This window comes from Silurus aristotelis (genome assembly GCF_946808225.1).
Source record: "Silurus aristotelis genome assembly, chromosome: 12".
NCBI lineage: Eukaryota > Metazoa > Chordata > Actinopteri > Siluriformes > Siluridae > Silurus > Silurus aristotelis.
Genome location: NC_139585.1, coordinates 21801761 through 21825948, shown reverse-complemented (window position 1 = coordinate 21825948; position 24188 = coordinate 21801761). Strand labels below are relative to the sequence as shown.

General features: G+C 37.0%; 1 protein-coding gene across 1 annotated transcript in view; it reads left to right on the top strand.

Moving 5' to 3' along the window:
- The window catches only part of pcdh15b (protocadherin-related 15b), a 226217-nt gene that overhangs the window by 120105 nt on the left and 81924 nt on the right, over positions 1-24188 (top strand). The window contains exons 16-19 of the mRNA XM_083556764.1: positions 1594-1726; positions 3755-3834; positions 5356-5449; positions 10445-10573. Of these exons, the coding sequence (XP_083412890.1) occupies positions 1594-1726; positions 3755-3834; positions 5356-5449; positions 10445-10573 (436 nt within the window). The remainder of the gene's footprint in view (positions 1-1593; positions 1727-3754; positions 3835-5355; positions 5450-10444; positions 10574-24188) is intronic.

The window sequence follows — 24188 nt, the reverse complement described above, 5'->3', positions numbered from 1 at the left end:
GTCAGGCACAATAATGTTTTCCTATATACTTTATGTTGTAAAAAACATATAACTCTGGTGTAATAATGACATTTACATAGATTGTTCCCATTGGTATTTTTTATTTGCAAAGTAGTATGGCAACATTTGCTAAGACAAATTTTTTTCTTTATAAACATTTTAAAAAATACAACTAAAAATACTGCTTGCATAAGTGTTAAACTTGATTTATAATCTTAATTATTAAAACTGACTATTTGAACCCATTATTTAGGAGTTTTTACTCTAGGTTCAATCAATGTTACCAATTTTATTTGGGATTTTTAAGGTTCAGATTTTGATTCAATGGTCAACTTTTATCTTGCATAGCTTCGGCCTTTTGTTTTGGACCAATGTCCTGCTGAAAGGTGAAGTTTTTCCCAAGCTTTAGTTTGTTTCTAGCTGACTTAATTATTTTGCAATATCCCCCCTTCAATTTTGATAAGAAGCCCAGGTTTTGCCAGCACCGTATTCCACTGTTGGAATGGGGTTAATTGAGGTAGACCTCTGTTGGACTCCAATACAGTCCTCATTTATGTACAGCTCTTCAAATGGCTGAATTGTGTCTCGAATAGTCTTAGCCAATAAACTCTGTACACTCCTTCAGAGGTACCGTTCGCCTCACAAAGTCTTCCCCAACTAGTCTCTGTCTTGTTTCGGATTAAGTTTTAATGGAGATGGTTGCTCCATTAAACAGTGACAGTGACAGTGCTTACTGTAGGTGGTGTGATGCAACTTCTACTTTCTTGCTTTTGATCTAGCAGTGCTTACTGGGGTGTCCAATATGTTTTAGTTTTACACCCTATAATTAAACTATGCTTTGAATACTCAGGCGGGCAAATATACTTGCAGAGTAATAATGGCAGAAGGAATAAATGCATTCATCACCTAAGGGTATTGCACTGCATCCAGTGGTCCGTATGAGAAATCATACGGACCACTGGATGCAGTGCAATACCCTTAGGTAGTGTTACCAAATCTATTGATATATAAAATTACTTCCAAAGAATGACAGCGAATTAAATGAGCAGTAGCTCAACAGGCATAAAGCCGTTTCAGATAAGAGAAGAATGCAGCATGTGTGTAATTATTTGGCTTGAACAGAAGTCGATAAATTAGATAGAGCATGATCGAATGGTGAGTGCCACTGTTTTAATAGATTTGTCTCAACTCTGTCTGTATAGCACTGTACCGTAGCATCTAATAAAGTCACACTTACTGTGCAGCAGACTGCATTACCTACACTGCTGCATGCTGGTTCAGCTGTACTTCATTCTCCACTCTATTTGCACCCTATGTTTAGTCCACAGTTAATAACAAAAAATGTTTGTTGTAATTTGGTTTCTGTTTGAATTGTTGTTTGGATTCACTTTTGCAAGTTTTTATGTTTCAAGGTCTTTTAAAATCAGATGCTAATATAATTATAAACCTTCAATAGCAAACAGCATTAATATATGTCATGTCTGATTATTATAGCAGTTGGTAGTGAATAAACAATTATCAATATGAATATTTATATGTATCAAACTTAATAAGTAAAAAAATAGTCCTGTTTTATGTGTCTGTGCTCTTCAGGAGCTCCATTAGCACTGTGTATATTGAGGTGTTGCCCCCAAACAACCAGAGCCCCCCACGCTTTCCCCAGCTCATCTACAGCCATGAGATCAGTGAGGCCATGAGGAGTGGAGCCATAATCCTTGACCTGCAGGTGAGATGCACTAGCCAGATCTACTTTTTTCTGAATAATGCTTTTTGTGGATGTACTTTAACATTTTAGTTTACTTTTTACCAGTAATTGTGTCAGTGATCTACGTTTTAGATTGCATCACAATATACGAGGGCTCTAGTTTTTCAATGCATAAGACTGATCTTCAGGACTTTTTTAACCAGTGATATGATGGTCTGTCCACCTGAAGTTCATGATTAAAATTTTGCACCAAAGGCACGACATAGTTTAATGTTTAAACTGATTGGTCAGAAGTTGTGCATTTTTTTCATATGATACAGATTGTATTTCCTGTCTACAAACCTAAACAATAGCTTGATTCTGATGCACCGATTCAAATAAATTGTAAAATCTGCAAAATTATTGTATTCAAAGGAACAGTTCCTAATAAACTAATCCTCATAATATGTGGCTTAAAAGAAATTGAGATGTTTAAGTAGGTCATTCTTGTATTTGTTGATGTGCTGGAGTTATCTGATTTATATCTAATATTCATTGAAGAAGTCTTGGTTATAAGTGATCTCATAAGAGAGGGAGAGGGAGAAGGGCTAATAAAGACTGATTATCACAGCAGGAACTAACTTCTGATTTGGATATAAAATAGGCTAATAAAATAGGTAATGGTTTGCTGATGATAACAGCACAATTGGTCATGTGATTACATTATTACATGCGATACCGTAAAGCACATCCCAAAATTTGTATTCCTACACAGCAAACAGAGGATACCATTTTACAGCAAATTTATTAAAGAATGGAACCTCTTACTTTCTATTTATTAACAGTTTCCTTTAACATTTTGAATCAACCATTAAACAAGTGTCTAGCACTTTATAGCAGCTATAAACGGCCAGCCCATTGCCAATCTCCATTTTTTTCTTTTCCATGAAGTAAATATGAAAAAATGCACTTATGTTACCAGGCCTTTCAGTGTCAGCTTTATTTTGGAACGTTACAAAACCCTGACACTGGAGACTCCTTCCAAAAGATCTTAAATACATGTCACCATATCAGCACTTGCACACAATTTCTACTATACAAGTCTCTGCGTTTTTTGTTACCACACAATTTATAATGCAATAGATCGAGTAGATTAATAATACTCTGTGATTTGCACTAGGTTACAGAAAAACTATTTATCTTCTGGCACAATAGGGACAATAATTTAGGCATAGACGGAGTTTAAAATTTGTATTTGTAATTAGCTTTTCTGTGAAGCTCCTCTGTGACACAATCCATTGTTAAAAGCACTAAACAAATACATTTGAATTGAATTGAATCAATTCAACACCTAACCCAACAAGATTCAGCAGTGCTGTAGCTATCATTTTTTCATTTATTAATATTTGTAATACATTACAAACCCACATTACCCAGTTACTCGCAGATTGTAGATTTATCATAGAGGTTCTTGCGTGTCTTAGGAGTATGCGATTATGAACAGCTTTTGTTTAGATGCTGCAGCTGTAATGTGTAACGTCCAGCAGCATTGATCTTACAGAAAGCCTGTCGCAGCCCTTTTTTGAAAGAATGATTCTCGCCTGTGGCTCTCTGCCTCAAACTCTAAAATCCTTCATCAGTTAGAGTAATTAACAAGGAAATCCATGATACATTTGAAGTTTTCATTTGATATGCTGGCACTTGACTTGGTAACCTAAAGATTTTTGCTTTTATATTAGCAAATAAGAAAAACACCAGCATAGGTAAAAGTAATATTAGTTAAGAAACATATCCAGTGTGACCAGCTTGTCTGAAAAATCAATGCTTTGTCCAATAAGGAATGAAATCATTAGTTTGTGAATGAATAAGATGAACCTGACTCAGAAAGCTTAGTTTGACTTGATTCCAAAACACTGTAATAATCTGAGCTCCATTCGGACTTATTTCTTAAATGATGTTGTAGACTTTTCTCAAGCTGTTCACGTTCACCCACTAGCACACAGCCATGTTGAATCTCTTGAAAAGTAATTGATTTATTGTTACATGAAAGTGCTGTGTGTCTTTTTGCAGGCAACAGACCGAGAAAAAGATCCCATTATGTACAGCATTCTCAGCGGAGATCCTGATAACGTCTTTGAACTCAATCAAACGTAAGCTCTTACTGAAGGGGATACACACACACCAAAAAAAAAAAAGGTTTTGCTCCAACAGCTGAGTTTTATTTCATTTGTCAGGAAAACGCAGATGTTCTCATTTTACATTGTTTTAAACTTTAAGACCTTGTGGAAATAGTTGAGGGGCTCAGGGCCAAAGCGTTTTTCATTTTTTAGGTTGCCACTTACTATTTGTTTTTGTCACGAATTAAATACAGAAGGAGTTTGTGGCCATAGAGATTATTCACTGATATTAGCTGTTCAATGAAACACTAGCCATAACTAGCCAATCCTAATAAACCCGGGTCCCCTCAATAACCGTTTTCACAAAAACAACTGTTTAACCTGACAAACAGTAAACAACCCCAAGTATATGCACTCATCCAGTCTCAATTACGTTGTACTTTGTGAAGAAGTCTATTTGCTTTATTTTCTAAGTAAAGAAGCCTTAACCAGGCGTGTACTGTAATAAAAGGCTATGTAGCATTTTGTTATTTCCTCAGCAACATGTCTTAGATATTCTGGGATGATACCAGAGGCTGCCTCATCTCCCTGGCTTTCCACCATATTTACTGTATATATCTGTGCTTTTCAAATTCTTGTTAAGGAACAAATAAGCAACATGGAGATCGCTAGCTGATGTTCTTACATGTACAATCTCACCACCCACTTCTAAGTCAGTATATCTGAATCTCTGTACACATTTAATTCGTGCCTAGACAGCTAGCATTGACCCAACGAAGGTTAATACTTTTATAGCTAAAGTCCGCATAGCATACCAAACCAGAATTAAACTGAACGTTGGCGTGGGCATTGGGTGGCGTCTGGAAACTCTGAGCTGTTCGCCTACTTCCAGATTCACACACAAACCAAATTACACCGCCATGACCCTATCTCATCATTGGAGTGGTCTTAAGAAAAGATTAAAAGAGATAACTACTTGTTTCAATCATATTAGCCCTACATATTACACAGTTATTGAGTTTAGTCCTTTAATTTTTCTCTACGGTTCTACCATGAACAACCACTTCAGGAACCTAACATTTTATTCCTCTTCAAAGTTTTGAGTACCCTTTCATTTTGCTGTATCAGCTTTGCTTTAATAGCTCTTAATTTGCTCGGAAAAAATACTGAAACTATACCCACTGGATCAAAAACATCTAACTGGTCAATGGCTATTGTAATATAAGTTTTCTCGAGGCTATAATTTGATGTCGCTCTCCTCAGTGAAGCACAGGGCTGGTTAAGAGTGTTAAAAATGGCTTGACAGATTCCCATGCTGCTTTATTTAGGCACAAATGAACCTGTTAGTGCAATTTTCAACAAAAGTAATGACTCACTATGTCTCTATTTGGGATGCGTGTTCTTTCTACATTTTTAACCTTTATCCATTTTATTTTTCCACACACTGTGCAAACAAGCAAGAGGTGTGTAGTTCACCATGAAAGGACTCTCATAAACTTGTGTAAAACCTATTTGTCTGCTACTCTGGTTTTCATACGTATTGATGCCTTGCAGGTCGGGTCTCTTGCTGCTGGGAAAGATGCTGGATAGAGAGAACACAGATCGCTACACACTGATCGTTTCTGCCTCTGATGGCAGACCGGACGGGGTAAGAACATGGCCAAGACATTAAATCAAACAGCGCTGCAGATGAGAGTCACACCTCCTCGAATCCAATCCTCTTTCCACTAAGAAGTCACTCATCCAAATCCCTGTAAAGCATGAACAGAATGAACCTTAGTGCTGTTTTCCAAGATGCTACGGACCCCTAGATTCATGTTAGCAGTTAGAAAAATGGATATGGCAGCTGGCACTATTTGTTGGTTGTTGAAAATCTTTTTCCAGGACATAAATTTGAAAAGATTGTCCTTTTTTCAGTTCAAAGATATTTGAACTGAGAAGATACTTGTCTTTCTCAGTTCATTGTCCCTGCTGTGCTTTTTTTAAGTGCATCTCACCACAGGCCTGCTGTGACTGATCTGAATAGAGTATCTTACCATGAAGTGATTATGCTGTGTTGATGGAGGTAAAGGAGCAGAGTGGGGTTTTGGGCTATTTTTTGTTCTTTAATCACAGAGCTTACTCTGTTTATTTCAAGTGTAATGTGAGCTGGCATCATTTGTCAGCAGATGTACAGATTTGTTGATGCTTGCCATAGCTGGCAGTGTAGAATCAAGAAATCGAGTTTAACTAGTCTCAAGCCAGAATTCTAATATTTACTCGAATATCTAGTATTAATAAATGTGCCCAAAAAGTGCTTGAAATGTGATTATTTAATTCAACACTATGCCATGCTTTTTATTTTTGAGTATTTTCTTGTGTATATTTCAGTGGCTAAAGTCTAATACAGGTAGTCCCCAATTTGATTTTACGAAATTGATACGACAAAAAAAAAATGTAAAATGCAAAATGTGGCAGCGTATATGCAGGCTTGTCTCTTTCCTTTTTATTGGCCTCACCAGACACTGAAACGGAGCACATTGATCAGTCTCATCAGCTACAGGTGTGCTTCTTACTGATTGTTTTGCTCAGCTCCGCCCTCCACTTTTGACCCAGCACTCATTCACGTGCCCACTTCCACATACATACAGTATTGTATATATTGTATAGTTTGTGCATTACAGTACAGTAAATTGCTCTGTTTCCCTAAATGATGTACTGTCGTGTTAAATGATCAACAAATTACAGTATACAACCCCATGCTGATCATTATTCTTAAGACTCATTGGTAGGCTAGGCCATGAAAGTCTGGGGCTAGCTGTATATGGAAAAAGTGTTGGTATTTATAAATGTGTATGCATAACATATTGTCCCATTCGAAAGTTTCCAGAAGTACACACGGGCAGCCTTAGTCTAACTATAAGACTAACAGTAAGCTTCCAACTCAAGAAACTTTGGTGGTGATCTACTAGTTAAAATGCAAGTTCAAATCCTGCCATGGCAGTGCTGCCACTGTTTTGGCCTTGCACAAACACTTTAACCTTCATCTGCTCGGCTCAACTGTAAATCGCTCTGTATAAAAGCATCTGCCAAAATGAGCGAATGTAATCGGAAGCCTTGATAAGCAGTTTTCCAAATAATTCTCCGCTTACCTCAGGCTAGTTGAGCAGATTCCTGACAGCACATTTATCACATCAGAGCCATGAAATGCATGCCCAAACCTTTTAAGGTTGCTTTACCATTAAACGGTGCAAGCTTAATGGAAAACGAATACAAATGGTCTCCCATGTGCCCGATGCACATCCAGAATGATTTAATCAGATTCATCTTTAATTGGCGGGGAAATTTTTCCCTATGCTCTGTGGGGGAAATAATTATGTGTTGCCAACTTTTAAATAATAAAAAAAAGTGTGGGAAAGCTTTCTTTCCATCAAATGCTCACCTCTTTCTCCTTGGCAGCTCATGCAGCTGTCCCTGTTCTTGCTGCATCCAATTACAGTGTAGAAAAGTTTAGACAGGCACGAAGAACAATCCAGAAATCCAAAGCAATATTTGATATGCAGTGACCTTTCTTCAAGTATACGATCATTAGGCAGTTTTTTTTTAAACATACCTTCTTCAAGTGCTGTCTAGGGCAGAGTTGTGTAGCAAACAGACCCCAGAGTAAAGCTGACCTACTTGACCTTCACTTCAGGAGAGGTGTTTCTGCTTGCTCCGCTCAATAAGAGGCAGAGTTATCGCATCAGCGTTCTAAGCCATACTTGTCTGATTTCTGTCTAAATTCTTGCCCAAAGCTGCTTTCTTTTATGCTGTGTGTATACCCTAGTGCTTTTAGAGTCTGTTTTTGAATGAGCAAATTTGCTGCTTGATTAGCGTGATTCAGTTAGCACAGATAATCTGGTGACATGGGTTATCAAACAAGTCGATCTTGATCCTTCTGATTTTTAAAGCGTTTGTAGAAGGCATTGTGGCACTGAAGGGTAAGATTCACAGTGATAGAACTTAGAGAAACCTGTTCTAGCATGGCAAGGCCCCTGTGCACAGTGTGAGCTTCATGAAGATATGGTTTACAGGGTTGGAATGGAAGATCTTTAGTGAGCTCTGATCCCAACCCACTGAGCATCTTCGGGAATGGTGGGGGGGTTGGAACTCTGATTACACCCCAAGCCTCCTCACTCTACATCAGTACCTTACTTTCCTAACGACCTTATGGCTGAATGAGCACAAATCCCCACAAACACACTCCAAATTCTAGTGGAACATCTTCCCAGAATAGTGGAGGATATTATAACAAGCAAGTGGGGACTAAATGGGATGTTCAGAAAGCACATACAAATCTAACAGTCATTTTGTCCATTTAGTGTATAAAAACATGAAGAACAACCCTGTAAAAAATACCAGACTTCACTTTGATTGGCAAGGAAAATTATAATTTTTTTTTAAATCACAAAAATCTCCAAAATACAGTGTTCACCGTGACAAGAGAAAGAAATTGTGAAAAAATCAAAAGCAGCTAGATTTTTTTTGGAAATGTGTTGTGTAGCGTATTCTTAGCTTAATGTCATTTTATGGAAATGTGTGAAAATTTCCCCTATTATGAGAGACATTGAGTGATTCCATGCTGCTGTGTAAACATTACTGACAAACCAAAAAGCGAGTGCTTTTGTGTTTTTCCTCAAAGCGTTGTCACACCTGGCTCACGGTAAGCGTTACACCGGCTTAATTTAAACTCAGCAGGCTTTATAACCACTGCATGAAAAATTTACAACCGCAATCTGTCAAACGCAGCACCTTTTAAAACTGTTAACCAAGAACTTCCCAGAAGAGCTTTCTATAATTTACTGCACTTTCCTTCACCCCTGGTACTTAACCTGGGTAGATATTAGAGACCTGGGTGTCAGTGTGGGGGTGATAGAGCTCTATCATCAGTTGGGCGTGGAGGGATGATAATAGACTGAGCTGATAGACGAGAAGGTAGAGATGGAAATACTGTAGCTCTTGTATTCCTCAGAACTCTCTCCAGTTTCTCAAAAACTGTTCAAGTTTTATTTAAGTTCAATGCATTAAATATGAGTTCTACAGCTTAAGGTTTTATCATGCTCCTGGACATCTGAATAGAAATATTAAACTTTGTTTACCTACTTTAAAACACTAACTAAAACAGCATTTATTCTAATACACCTACCTGAGTGTTTGACAGGAAATTATTTCTAGGAAATATACAATAGAGGAGGATTTATATTAATGAATCCAATAAAGCATTTCATAATCACAGCCGGCTTAGTCATAGAGCCTCGTTGGTCTGGAAGAGAATCCAGGTACGGTGTCAACTGTAATTTGAATAGCAGGTATTATTCATGCATCAGAGCATTTTTTCCCCCACTGCAAAATAAAACTATGATAAATGAAATGAACTAGGGAAAAAGGCTTTCAAAATATTATTGTAAACTGCAGATGAAATTGAAAGGAGGCAAATTTATATATTTGCATATATGAATTTATATATTTCATTTATACAGAGGGGTGAGAAGTGAACTGTATGTATTTTTTTTGTGCATCCCCTTTACTTTAATGCCCATTTGCACTTAAGCTGGCAGAGCCTCCAAAAGTGGTCATTTTACTTTAAATCCACATTCTTTAAATGACGCGATTAGGCACAAAGGAAATGTAAATGGTCCAATTCATATGTGTGCTTAGTATTGAATTTTTAAAAAATTAATTACTTTCTTTCTGCTAAATATTATATATTAGTTCTAAAATATTCAGTTAGATTTTTTAGTGAAAACAATGACTGATTTGTTTCTGCTGTTTCCAGCCTTTTAAAATGCTAATTTGCTTTGCTAAAGTCCACAGCAGTCCCTTCCTTCTCACACACTGTGTTTTTTGTTTTGTTTTGCTTTTAACTTTCCCACCATGCATTTAAAAGCTGAATGAAAACTTTAGATATGTCTTCGAAATACCTTTTCTCTGTTGTGAAATGTTCATCGTTGCCTTTCCCAGCGGTCGCCGATTTGTTGCTGCCATTTCCAGCCTTTGAAAATGCTAATTTGCTCAGCAGCTGTGGAAATTTTTCATTAGGCTCTATTCACAGCTTGATGATGATTGCAAATATGTTATCAATTTTGTTGGATCTGTGTAAATTAATCAGTGGAAGGGGGGATTTTTGTTTATGAAAGCAAACAGTGGGCCCCTGCCAAGCATAGGCTAAATTAATCTCATTCAGCTGTAAACGGGCTAGATTTATTCACACACCATCATCTCAGCACAGGAATATACTGTACAGTACCAGCATTATTCAAGAAATTCTAAAGAAATGTTCAGCAATACAATAAATGTGGAAAAAGACTGACACTGAGTCAAGTGCACAATACAAAAAAATTGAATGAGATGAAAATGCTTTGTATTTGAGTCATTTCTCCAACCTTGTTACACATTCCTGAAAAAGGCTCAGTGCTGTTATTCTTTCCAGAGGAGCTTTCACTGAATATTCCTCATAAGGCTACTGATAATGGTGTTCTTGAAAAACCTGTTGTCTGCAGTGAAATTCTGGTGATTGGTCAGGAATCCTCAAACCTCTGGCAATTGCACAAATTTTATTAAAGCTGAAAAAAAGAATTGGTTTTGCCAAGCAATGAGTTCTAACCTCATGTTTTCTTATTTCCAGACCTCCACTGCCAAGGTTAACATACTGGTGACCGACGTGAATGACAACGACCCCATATTTGACCTTAAGCTGCCTCAAAGCCTCACTGTTCTAGAAGAGCAGGCAAACACATTTGTTGGTCAAGTAAAGGTAAGTGCATACCTCAAATGCATTTTCCTAAATCAGTTTATTCTCCCTTATATTTTAGACTAGAATTTACTTATATAGTGATTTTCCCAAAGGTCTCCCCAAATCAAACGTAAAGGCTCATGAGGGCATGTGTATTTAAGCATCCGCTTGGTGTGACATCTTCACCGCATTATATTGTTCCTGACCATATCATCGCTGTCAGTGCTCATAAGATTGAGCAGCACACTCCTTCTCTGCAGGTGGCTTTAATGAATCCAGCCCTAATCAGCACCCACTGGGCAGATGGGCAGAGTGCCAGTGGTTTCACCTCGCCCTTCTGTCACACAAGCATGCCTCTTCCAAGGCTCTGCACTCTTTATAATTTTCCCAATTAAATACATTTAATTTAAATAACGTGTCACCTTTGAGGACATGGCGCAATAAGCGGCTTTGTTAAGCTACAAGATGTAATTAGTGGTTGAGATGAATAGGTCTGCACTGTCAGTGCAGTAATCAGAACATCACACATAATGCAGATGTCTATTTATTGAATAAGTTCATTTGGTACATGTCTGAGCCGTTGGAAAATTAGACTGGACTCACATAATAACCTTGTAAGAGGGTGTTTTTGTTTTTGTTGTTGTTGTTGTTGTTGTTGTTGTTGTTGTTGTTGTTGTTGTTGTTGTTTAGCCCTCCTCTCAAACACAATATGCATTTTGTGTGGAAAATGCTATGGCCATACAACCCACTTTGTTTTTGTTACCTGAGCTACAACTCAAAATCCTGGGGAAAGTTGGGACACTGTGTAAAATGTAAATTAAAACAGAATGCAATGATTTGCAAATCTCGTAAATATATATTCTATTTACAATTAAAACAAACAAACAAAAAAAACATATCAAATGTTTAAACTGAGAATATATACCATTTTAAGAGGAAAAAATAGTAATTTTGAATTTGATGGCTGCAAATGTTCTGGGTGTCCTTTGTATTTTTTTGTTTCATGATGCGCCAAATGGTGAAACGTGTAGTAGGCAGTTCATCACTTAGACTCTTCAACTACAAAGTCATACTATTGTAATAGATACAATAGGAAGTTAGCATTGTCTTTCTCATATTGCAAAGCCTTCCCTGAATAATATGTTTTCTGAATGGAAACATTTGTTGCTCTAAAATCTGTATATTTTGTGCCATTCAGTATTGATGGAGTTTTTCCCTAATGTGCAAGCTGCCTATTCCACAGGCACTAATGCACTCCCATACCATAAGAGATGTGGCGTTTTGAACTAAGTGCTGATACCAAGCCAGATGGTCCCTCTCCTCTTTAGCCCAGAGGACAATGTGTTCATGTATTCCAAAAAAAAAAAAAAATCTAAATTTGGATTCAACTGACCAGCGAACAGTTTTCCACTTTGCCTTAGTACATTTAAAATGAGCTTTGACCCAGACAGACTGGCAGCATTTTTGGATCATGTTGCAGCCATTAATTTCAAAATTACCTCAATTATATCCTCAGTTCAAACATTTTCTATGTACTGTTGTGAATAAAATATGGGTTTATCAGATTTGCAGGTCATTGCTTACTTTTTTAATAACATTTTACACAGTGTCCCAACATTTTTGGAATTGAGTTGTTGATTTGACAAACCAGCTGTGCCACATTTGTCTGAAATGCCATGCTGATTGTGTATGTAGCAATCAGCAATAAAAATGCAAAAAATCTATTGAAAACTAATGATATTTTTTGTTATTTTTAGCCATTGCAGATCAAGCATTAATGTTACTTAGTGTGCCAGATGAGAACAAGGAGTGCACTCCTAATAAGCCAGGCGTGTATTTCTGAAATAAAGAGAGTAACATTCTTGGCAGGTTGTGCAGTGCTCTTTTTGTATTTTTTTGTTCAAAAAGATATAGAGGCTTTGTGGTAGTGGTCATGTAATAAACGATAACTAGGTTAGTGTAGCGGAATTACAGAAGAGAAAATGAACAAATAAGGAAGAAATGGGTTGAAAATCCAAAAATTGAAAGCAAATCCATTCAGTTCAGGCATTGCATCAGAACTTTAGATGGCCCTGCTGATATTAGAACAGGAACATCATTCTCATCAGAAAGTACTAATACAGTGGGGGGAAGAATTATTTGATCCCATGCCGACTTTGTAAATCTACCCCTTTACAATGAAATGAACAGTCTAGAATTATCAGTAATAATAATATATTATGGTATGTTTATTTTAACAGAGAGAGACACATATATAAAAAAAAATCTATTAAAAAAAACATTAAAGAAAGGTTATAAATTAATTTGTATTTGAACAAGTGAAATTAGTATTTGATCCCCTACCAACCAGCAAACATTCCGGCTCCCACACACCTAAATTAGTCCTGTCCCTTTAAGAAAGAACTCCTATCAACTTATTATGTGTGTAAAAGACATTAGTCACAGAATCAACCTTTTCCATTCAAACATCTCCACCACAATGGGCAAGACCAAAGAGCTGTCAAAGAACATCAGGGACAAGATTGTAGAGCTGCACAAGACTGGAATTAGCTACAAGACCATCAGCAAGAAGCTTGGTGAGAAGAAGACCACTGTTGGTGCGATAAATCAAAAAGGGGAAGAAATACAAGTTAAGTTAATCACCTTCGCTCTGGAGCTCCATGCAAAATCTCACCTTATGGGGTAAGAATGAGAGAAGAATTCCTGTGAGGGATCATCTAAGAATTACACAGGAGGAGCTTGTTAATGATCTTAAGGGAGCTGGGACCAATGTCTCTCTGCTCTGGAATGCAAATGAACGGGCCTGTCAAACGTTTGCCAGTGAACACATAAATGAACACATGAATGAACACATGTGGTCAGATAAGACCAAAATTGAGCTCTTTGGCATCAACTCGACTCGCCGTGTTTGGAGGCAGAGAAATGCTGAATATGACCCCAAAACACCATCCACACTTTCAAACATAGAGGAGGAAACATTCTGCTAAGGGTACAGAAAGACTTCACCACGTGAACAGGGCCATGCACTGTAGAATCTTGGATGAGAACCTTCTGGACTCAGCAAGAACACTGAAGATGGGTCGTGGACGGTCTTCCATCATAACAATGACCATAAACATTAGCCAAGGCAACAATCTGATGGCCCATTCCAGCCTCGTGCAGGTCTACAAACTGGTCCCTGATGTCTTTTGACAGCTTTCTGGTCTTTCCCATGTTCGTGGAGTGGTTTGAATAGAAGAGGCTGATTCTGTGACTGGTGTCTTTTAAACACATAATGAGTGGTTATTAGGAGTACATTCCTAAAGGGACAGGACTAATTTGCGTCAGCGAGAGTCAGAATTCTTGCTAATTTAGTACAGAATCAAATACTTATCAAATACAAAATAATTTATAATATATCATTAATTTATAAACCTACCATAACAATTCTAGACTGTTCATTTCTTTGAAAGGGGTAAACTCTCAAAATCAGCAGGGGATCAAATTATTTCCCCCACTGTATATTGTCTAAGGCCACAACCTCAGGACCCATTTAAGGTAATAAGCAGAATCATTAGCATGTTTCGCTTGGTTTGCTTTGTTAATTTGGCAATTTTATCAATTATTTTCCATTTATATCTTTATATTATTGCTAATACTGCAAATGACCAAAAGTCTGAACTTACCCATCATCCCATCAATGAGCGTGCTTTTGGAAAATCTCATCACAGAATGACTCCCACCCTCTTTTTGCTGTTCTAATAGTGTAACATATTCCACTGGTTCCGTGCTGGAAGAAAGAGAGACAGGGAAAAGTTCACCAGGCAAAGCTTAATTTACTTTTGTTTTACCCCACTGCTTTCCTCTCCAGAACTCCAGAGCCCTAGGCTCACCCACAGTCTCTCTGTTCGGGACGCCTTTGCAGCTTGACGTTTGCCGGCGCCCATTTACAGATCGGCCTGCCTTACTCCGGCGTTTGCGGACTTTCACTTTCTTGTGCCCGCCCGAGTTTTCCTTCTGGACCGGCATGTTTTTCCCCCCGGCGCCTGCCTGCGCTCAGTCACAGTTTGCTGACCCTTCCGCTCGTCTCTGCTTGGTGGCTCTCTCTCTCTGAGGCTGGTGTCTAGCTCCTCTTTATTGGCATCGCCGGACTGAAACAGAGAGCACTGATTAGTCTCATCAGCTGCAGGTGTTACCGCTCGTTCCATCCGGCTATGCTCTCCACTCGCTCACCGCTGGCACAAATAGCTTTTCAGCTTTTCAGTAGATTTTGGAGTGTGACTGTGAGGATTTGTGCTCATTAACCCACAAGAACATTAGTTAGGTCAGGTACTGATGTCAGGCAAAGAGGCCTGGAGTGCAGTCTTGGTTTCAGTTTATTACAAAAGTGTTTAGTGGGGTTGAGGTCAGGACTCTTGAATTCTTCCAGTCAGAACTTGACACACCATGTATTTAAGGCGCTTGCATTATGTACTGGGGCCCAGTTATGTTGGTGCATGATTGGAAGAAAACCTCTGAAAACATCTGTTGGCAATATCTTTTGGCACCTATTTCCACCTTGATTGACAGCATGGTAGCACTGTCTATATTATTGCTGCCTCAGTGCTTACAGTCTCTATAGAGTCTCTCTATATTTATGAAGGGTTCTGTAAAGTTCTCTGGCTTCCTCTAAGCATCTTAGCCTCATACCAGTGGCTTGGATACGTGGACGTGCATTTCCAGATGTAGCCACCATAAACCTGAGTAGAATAAGGCAGTTTTCTGTAATAATTAACATTTGACGCTACTCACAATTGTCTAATTTCAACATGGCTCAATAGTTTATCTGTGTTTTTTAGACCTCCACTTTAAAGATTTTTCAGGCTACTCATTTGTAGCCACTTGCTGCTACAAAATGTGGTTGGATTGCATGGCAAGGACAATTCAAAATTAGCATACATACGTTTGGATTTTTTTTTTATGGTTACAGTAAATATTTATGCTTTTGTTACCTTTTGTTCATTCATCAAAGGTAATGTGAAAAGAAAGGAATAAAGCTACTTACAAAGGAAAGTGGTGAACAGTCTACGTCATTAGGGGGATCCTATTGGTCAAACAGCAGAACCCCTGCTTATCAAGAAATAGTACAGGAGGTGAATATTACCAACAGTGATCACCCTGTACAACAATTCCTCTCTGCATATTATGCATTATAGCCTATGCCTAGGATAAGCTCATTGGGCATATGATGGACAGTACACCAGTATTTCACATTCATGTTCACATTCATGCAGATGACTAGTTTATACAATTTTATTTTAACTTTATACCCTATATTAAATATTCATTCATTCATTCATTTTCTCCCGCTTATCCGTAATTCGGGTCGCGGGGGCAGCAGTCTAAGCAGGCCCCCGCCTTCGACTGCTGCCCAATCCTCACAGCACCGTCCCCTACGGTGCCTCCTGCAGGTGGTGAGCCCACGGGAAGTATATTAAATATATATTTAATAATTTCTAATGAATTGTTTGTTTATTCAGATTTTTCAAAATATTCTTACTTTGGTTTGGTTCACTACTATGGTCTATCTTCTAAAAGCTTTATTCTGGACATTGTCATGCTTAAATTTAAATTACAACTTGGTTTATATCTTGTGAGAAGAAACTCATTAGGAAATATGGCAAAGAGGTGCAACTACTCTGTGAGCGGGAGTGAGAATAATTGTCTTGGAAGTGGGTTTAAAAAAAATAAAAAATAATAACCCAGAGTCCCAGGCAGCTTCTATTGAACCGCTCAACAAGGTCGAAGACGTGCTTTATGTGTTTTATTCCCAAAAAGTGTTATTGGGAAGCACATTATGAAGCTTGCTTATACTGTAACTCCCTAATTTGCCCAGGTTAATCAGGATACTCACTCTTCTTTGGATTGGATTAGTTTTACATGGGGAGGATATGGGGGCTTTATAATATCAAAATCTGTAATTATTTACAGATTGTACGTTCATGCATCTGGAAAAATTAAGTATATTTTCTATATTTGTATATATTTTTGTAGTAATATTTTGTTGATAAAGATTTTACTTTTTCCTAAAAGAGGATTTTCTGCTTTTATATTGGTATAAAGCGGCTCCAGGCATACTTTTCTTTAGCAAAAAATGAGCAAAAAAACTCATCTTGCTTTAAGTGAAACAAATCAAGCATTTGATTTATTGGAGTTTAAAATGAGAACAATAAAATATATGATATTTAAAAGGAATTGTTAGAAACAATGTGGCTCAGGAAAGCTATTGATTTCTAAGCAAAGGTATAGATTGTTAAAAACGTTATGGTCATGTGGCTTACTGATTTGTGCGACCATACAGGGTTATATTAAAGCAATGTAATATTTAGCTGGCCTCCACATTATGGTTAATGTGCTCTAATCTATTTGTGCTAATCTCATTCAAATAATCAAATTCAGAGATTTTAATCACTACAGACATTGTTTATTTATAATAATTCATAAGTCTGTAAAAATTTTCCTTTTTAAGTTTAAATTTAGACAGATAGATAGATAGATAGATAGATAGATAGATAGATAGATAGATAGATAGATAGATAGATAGATAGATAGATAGATAGATAGATAGATAGATAGATAGATAGAAAATGTTTTATCATTAGATTCAACTTTGTCATTCAATGTACATGTACAATGAAATTCAGTTTAGCATCTACCAGAAGTGCAGTAAAATATGCAAATATATGTACAATGGAAATAAACAGGCTCTGGGCAGTAAATAGGGGCAGAAACTGTAAGCAAATATATATATATATATATATATATATATATAAATCTTTATAAATGCAAATTAGAAATTAGAATATATGCAAGGTAAAGTATTTGTAAAAACTATGATATGCAAAAGATATGCACATTTTATGTACAACAATATACAACATAGTACACAGTGTATAAACAGATAGCATACAAATAAATAAAGATAAACTAGATATTGTACTTAAAGTTAACTGCAGTTATACAAAATAATATAAAATGTACAGAGAAGAGTAGAACTGCATGAGGATTACAGGCAGTAAAAGCAGCAGTGAGACATCAGTGTCCTAACAGTGTAGTGGAGAGTTCAGTAGGTACAAATAAATGTTCAATATCTGGAAGGAAGGAGATGATGATGATGTGTGCCCTGTGTCGTCATCTACTGTGGTGAAGATGTTTAGTGGGAGGAGTTGCCAATGATGCATAGGCTGGATTTCGCAACCCTTTGCAGGACTTTCCGTTCACAAAATGTGATGATGATGTGTGCCCTGTGTGGTCATCTACTGTGGTGAAGATGTTTAGTGGGAGGAGTTGCCAATGATGCATAGGCTGGATTTCACAACCCTTTGCAGGACTTTCCGTTCACAAAATGTGGAGCTGCCATACCACACTATGGATAAGTTAGTCACGATTCAATACTTTCTCAGTTTAATACTAAAATTCTGGGCATCTAATATTCTATATATTTAATGTTCAAAATAATGTGAGGTAATTTATTTTTTTATTGATTTCATTTTTTTTTTCACTTTTCTCATCAAATTTGCTAAACCACAACATTGCTAAATTCCGAATGTTAATTTTATATGTGGAATTGTTCCATCAGCTATTCTATTTAATTTGCTATTAAGCAAACAAGGCAGTTAATGGAATTTTTTCCATTACTGCACCTTCTACAGTATTTCTATTCATGCTGATGATTATGTTAAGCAACTCAGTGGCAGACTATGAGGTTTTACACTTAGGCCTTCAGTGGTGTCCTACCTGAATCAATCTATCTCCGTGCAGTACGGTTTTCATGGGAATTTAAAATTGAAGCAAAGCATTGCCTTACCTTAGATTAAAAGTCTGCATTGTAAATCTCTTTGTAATATTTCTCCAACCAGATTAATTGTTTCTCCTCTGTCAGCCATTGTGGAATGAAAAAAAAACAGCTATTAAGTCCACACATTATATATTTTTTATTTATTTATATATATATATATATATATATATATATATATATATATATATATATATATATATATATATATATATATATATATATATTTCACATATAATTGTTTTAGGAACTTTTTATACACATTCAACTTTTAACTTAAAGTTCCACCTTAATAAATTTTTCTTGTTCAAATTACTCTAATTCAAGTATATCTTTGGGTAGTCTCCAGATAAATGTACTCCTAAATATTTATTTATTTTTCATCATCAATTCAATTATATTTCCCTTTCATTTGTTTAGGTGCCTTATAATTAAATGTTAATGCTTGACTTTTGGAATTTTAAAGCTTATAACCAGATATTGCCTCAGACACCTCTAGGGAAATCTTATCCCATCTAAATGTGTGTGTGCATTTTTTTTGCTGAAAGTGTGAAAGCCATGACAAAAGGATTTTAAAAAAATATACACTTTTGCACTTACTAATTGTTTGACCTCAAATGGGAGAAAATTACATTTATCCAATTTTTTGTATTCTAATTGCCTTGCTATGTCATCTAAGTGACAGGAATGATTTACTGCACTCATTAATCAAATGTCTACAATCAGGAGAGTTTGTCACATTATGCATGCAGAGGAGTCTATAATATATATATATATACAGATAACACTTCAGAGCTTTCTTTATTCCAAATTCCCCTTCATTATAATATGGTTAAAATAAACAATTCAAATTCGACTTCTTCAAAAGGAGACGCTTCAGTTTTATTGTCTAGAAATATTCACCACAGACTGAAGATTTGCCAAAGGGAAACTAGGCTTTGACCTGGGCTTTCATAGCGAGTTGTAAAATAGACATGTCATCAACAGTTATTCTACAGCAAAAGATTTTTCATTGTTCCCTTTGAAAAACATCCTGAAGAGATTTTATACCCTGATGACATCGCAATCCCAATAATTTGTAGGTTTATAGCTACTATTATTGTGTCTTGTTTTCTCATGCCATGAAGATTTTTTTAGCGCTTTTGACATAAGAGTCTCCTTTTATAAAAGCCATCACTGACCATATGCAAACTTTAAAATTTAGGTGGGCAGGTTTTTATATTTTGGTGATAGAAATATCTGAGAGTTTTGACCTTTGCAGGTCCTCATGAGAAAAACTACTTCATTTCAACTGCAAATTTTATTAGGTTCTTAGTTTATTAGGAGGTAAAGGTTAGGGTTAGATTTAGGTCCAAACATATATTGGATATGAAGAAAAGCCTACAAGCTCCTTAAAAATGGCGATTATTATTTGTAACATATAAAACTGAGATAAATCATGTCTGATTTTATCTGTTTTTTACTATTAATGTGATACAGCAATTGGAATCAGAATCAAACATTTTTTTAAAGGTTTATTGGTCAAGTGTGTTGGCACACACAAGAAATTTGGTTCCAGCTGTTGGTGACTCTCACAAGTACAGACATAAGTAACACTATACATTTAGCTTTGACTATACAAGACAAAACAGACTATTCGAGACAATACAAGACAATATAGACAATGCAAGTATCAAATATGACAATATACATGACAGAGTATATGACAGATCAAAAAAGCTAAATAAAAAATAAAAAATACAAGTGGAACACAAAGAAAAACATTTTAGGAAAACATGGTGCATGACAGTGATATAAGAACAGGATGTCCATCCAATATTGATAAAAAAAAATCTCATCAGGGAGGCTGCTAAGAGGCTTACGGCAACATTAAAAAGGCTACAGGAAAATCTGACAAGTACTGATTACTCTCTGCATCTAACAGTATTCTCTCATGATGTACGCATATCTGAAATATTGGGTAAGGTGGCTAGACAAAAGTCATTTCTCATGAACATCCCATCCTGTCTAAATTGGGAGAAACCAAGACCAAATATATTTTTTGCCCCAGTTTCAAAATCAGCACAAAAATCAACTGAAATCCACATGGTGGGGGCAACATCATGCTGTGGGGCAGCTTCTCTTCAGCTGAGACTGGGATCCTCAGTTAAAGGGGAATAATGTATATTATTATTTTTATTATAATGTATATATCTTAAAAAAATTATATAATGTAATACCTGCAAGTATCTGTAAGACAGTGGAAAATGGTGTAAAATTCTTCTGCCATGTTATTTTACATCACAAGTACCTGTAAAAAAAAAAATGCTTTTTAAATCCATTATAGCAACTGCAGCAATAAGCATTGTATATACAGTGGGTATGGAAAGTATTCAGACGCCCTTAAATTTTCACTCTTTGTTTTATTGCAGCAATTTTCTTAAATCATTTAAGTTCATTTTTCTTGGTATAAATAAAAAAAATAATAATAATAAAAAAAACTGATATCACATGTTCCTAAGTATTCAGACCCTTTGCTGTGACACTCATATATTTAACTCAGGTGCTTTCCATTTCTTCTGATCATCCTTGAGATGGTTCTACACCTTCATTTGAGTCCAGCTGTGTTTGATTATACTGATTGGACTTGATTAGTAAAGCCACACACCTGTCTATATAAGATCACAATGCATGTCAGAGCAAATGAGAATCATGAGGTCAAAGGAACTGCCTGAAGAGCTCAGAGACAGAATTGTAGCAAGGCACAGATCTGGCAGGGTTACAAAAAATTTTCTGCTGCACTTAAGGTTTTTAAGAGCACAGTGGCCTCCATAATCCTCAAATGGAAGACGTTTGGGACGACCAGAACCCTTCCTAGAGCTGGCCGTCCGGCCAAACTGAGCTATCGGGGGAGAAGAGCCTTGGTGAGAGAGGTAAAGAAGAACCCAAAGATCACTGTGACTGAGCTCCAAAGATGCAGTCGGGAGATGGGAGAAAGTTGTAGAAAGTCAACCATCAGTGCAGCCCTCCACCAGTCAGGGCTTTATGGCAGAGTGGCCCGACAAAAGCCTCAGTGCAACACACATGAATCACCTGTCCAATACAGTCCCACAGTGAAGCATGGTGGTGGCAGCATCATGCTGTGGGGGTGTTTTTCAGCTGCAGGGACAGGACGACTGGTTGTAATCGAGGAAAAGATGAATGCGGCCAAGTACAGGGATATCCTGGACAACCTTCTCCAAAGTGCTCTGGACCTCAGACTGGGCCGAAGGTTTACCTTCCAACAAGACAATGACCCTAAGCACACAGCTAAAATAACGAAGGAGTGGCTTTATAACAACTCCGTGACTGTTCTTGAATGGCCCAGCCAGAGCCCTGACTTAAACCCAATTGAGCATCTCTGGAGAGACCTAAAAATGGCTGTCCACCAACGTTTACCATCCAACCTGACAGAACTGGAGAGGATCTGCAAGGAGGAATGGCAGAGGATCCCCAAATCTGGGTGTGAAAAACTTGTTGCATCCTTCCCAAAAAGACTCCTGGCTGTATTAGAGCAAAAGGGTGCTTCTACTAAATACTGAGCAAAGGGTCTGAATACTTAGGACCATGTGATATATCCGTTTTTCTTTTTTAATAAATCTGCAACAATGTCAACAATTCTGGGTTTTTTTTTGTCAATATGGGGTGCTATGTGTACATTCATGAGAAAGAAAAATGAACTTAAATGATTTTAGCAAATGGCTGCAATATAACAAAGAGTGAAAAATTCAAGGGGGTCTGATACTGTTTATATGATATGTCGAATGCCCTTTCACAGTAAATGTTTCCATTTGTTTACTGAGGTCAAGGTCAGGGTTATGTTTAGGAATATACACAGCAATGAATTAGTAATCATGATTTCAACAGACTTCCTTACGAAGCTTAATAAATGATTAAATGTGTGTGTGTGTGTGTGTGTGTGTGTGTGTGTGTGTGTGTGTGTGTGTGTGTGTGTGTGTGTGTGTGTGTGTGTGTGTGTAAGCATGTGTGTAAGTGTGTGTGTGTGTGTGTGTGTGTGTGTGTGTTTGTGCTTGTACTCTCAGGCTTGCTGTATAATTCATGGCAGTAGGCAGTCTCACGGTCCAGTGCAGAGCTTATCAGGGAAACACAGTGGCTCTTTAGCCTGCTTTCCAACAAGCTTCTTTCAAGAACATGCACTAAAAACAATACTAAATGCATAGTGTTGCCACTCTGTTGTTTTAAAATCCTAAAAGAATGATGTTAAATTCTAGCCATGCCGCAGAGGAAGATGTTTAGAATTTTATTTTATTTTTTTGTATTTGTGAAAGACCAGGCTTTATGTACAGTATACATAAAGAGAAATATATAAATATGCAATAATGTCTCATGAACATTTTCCGGTTTGAGAGATAGAATGAAAAAAACATGAGAGAGAGAGAGATGGTGCTATACACGTCAGTTTAAGCCATTGCACACGTGCAGTTTACTGCAGCCAGTCAGAGATGCTGCTGCTGCTGCTGCTGCTGCTGTTGATCATTCCACAGAGGAAGCTATGTAAACCATTCATTACCTCTATGGGCCTAACAGATGCACTGGGTTGCTGATTAAGCACTTGCTCTTGGGACATACTGTGAATGTCTAGAAGCAGGAATTTAATGAATGGACTCATTCAAAGGAGCTTCATCGGTTCTGCTTTAGATTATTCTCTTTATCACTTATCTGAGTGGCAGAGGTCCACTCACCATAATTTACTTTAAAGTTAGCCTACTGTAGATCACCCGCATTTGCGATGCTATAAATTAGTTAAAAATGATTGGATGGAAGGTGTATGTTCCACCAGGTAGTTCCATCAGTTTAATCACCGTTTTAAATTGATCCACTGCTTTATAAAAAATTGTAACTGTAGTAACCTAAGGTTACAGCTCCATACACAGTGAATCTGCTGACATAGCACAGATTCGCTCTCTTTTTCTCTCTCTCTATCTTTCTCTAATAACTCTTTATTATTGCGGAGTTAAATATTAACACACTACTTTATCTCTCTGCATGATTTAAAGTTGAATTCTACCTCTAAATTATTACATTAAAATTTTTTTACATATTTAAAATAAATAAAAAGAAAATTAACTATTATTTTTAACTATTAAGTCAGTGACAAACATCAATGACCGCTTTTACTTTAACATCATGCGTTAAAATTGTATATCACACACATAGCCTGGATTATCGCATGTTTGTTCTTGTACACCACAGCAAATATAATAATGACTTTTTTATGTATTACATAATGATTAATAAGGGAGGTTCCCTGGTGGTCTAGTGGTTAGGATGCGGTGCACTCTAACCGCTGCGGCCCGGGTTCGATCCCCGGTCAGGGAACCAACCCCAGCCATTAGGGTTGCACAAGCCAGTGCATTCTTAGTGCCGGTCCCAAACCCGGATAAATAGGAAGGGTTGCGTTAGGAAGGGCATCCAGCGTAAAAACGTGCCAAATCGAACATGTGGTTCATGAATACGGATAATCCGCTGTGGCGACCCCTAATGGGAGAAGCCGAAAGAAAGTTACATAATGATTAATAAATCATTATGTTTAATGCTGGAACAGCAATGAAACACGTTCTTGTTATCGCACACAACTGCAAACAATTATTCCTATACTGTACCCATCCCATATACTGCAGACTGTTTGCTGCTCTAAAATTCCTCCCAAAAGAGATTAAATATTCATCTTCTTACAAAAACAACTGTACATTTGTCTTTGTTAAATGGTCCCATTTATGTTTATGTGCATATTATTAGAATCTGATTATGTACAAAACATATCTGTTATAAAAGTCACTCTGA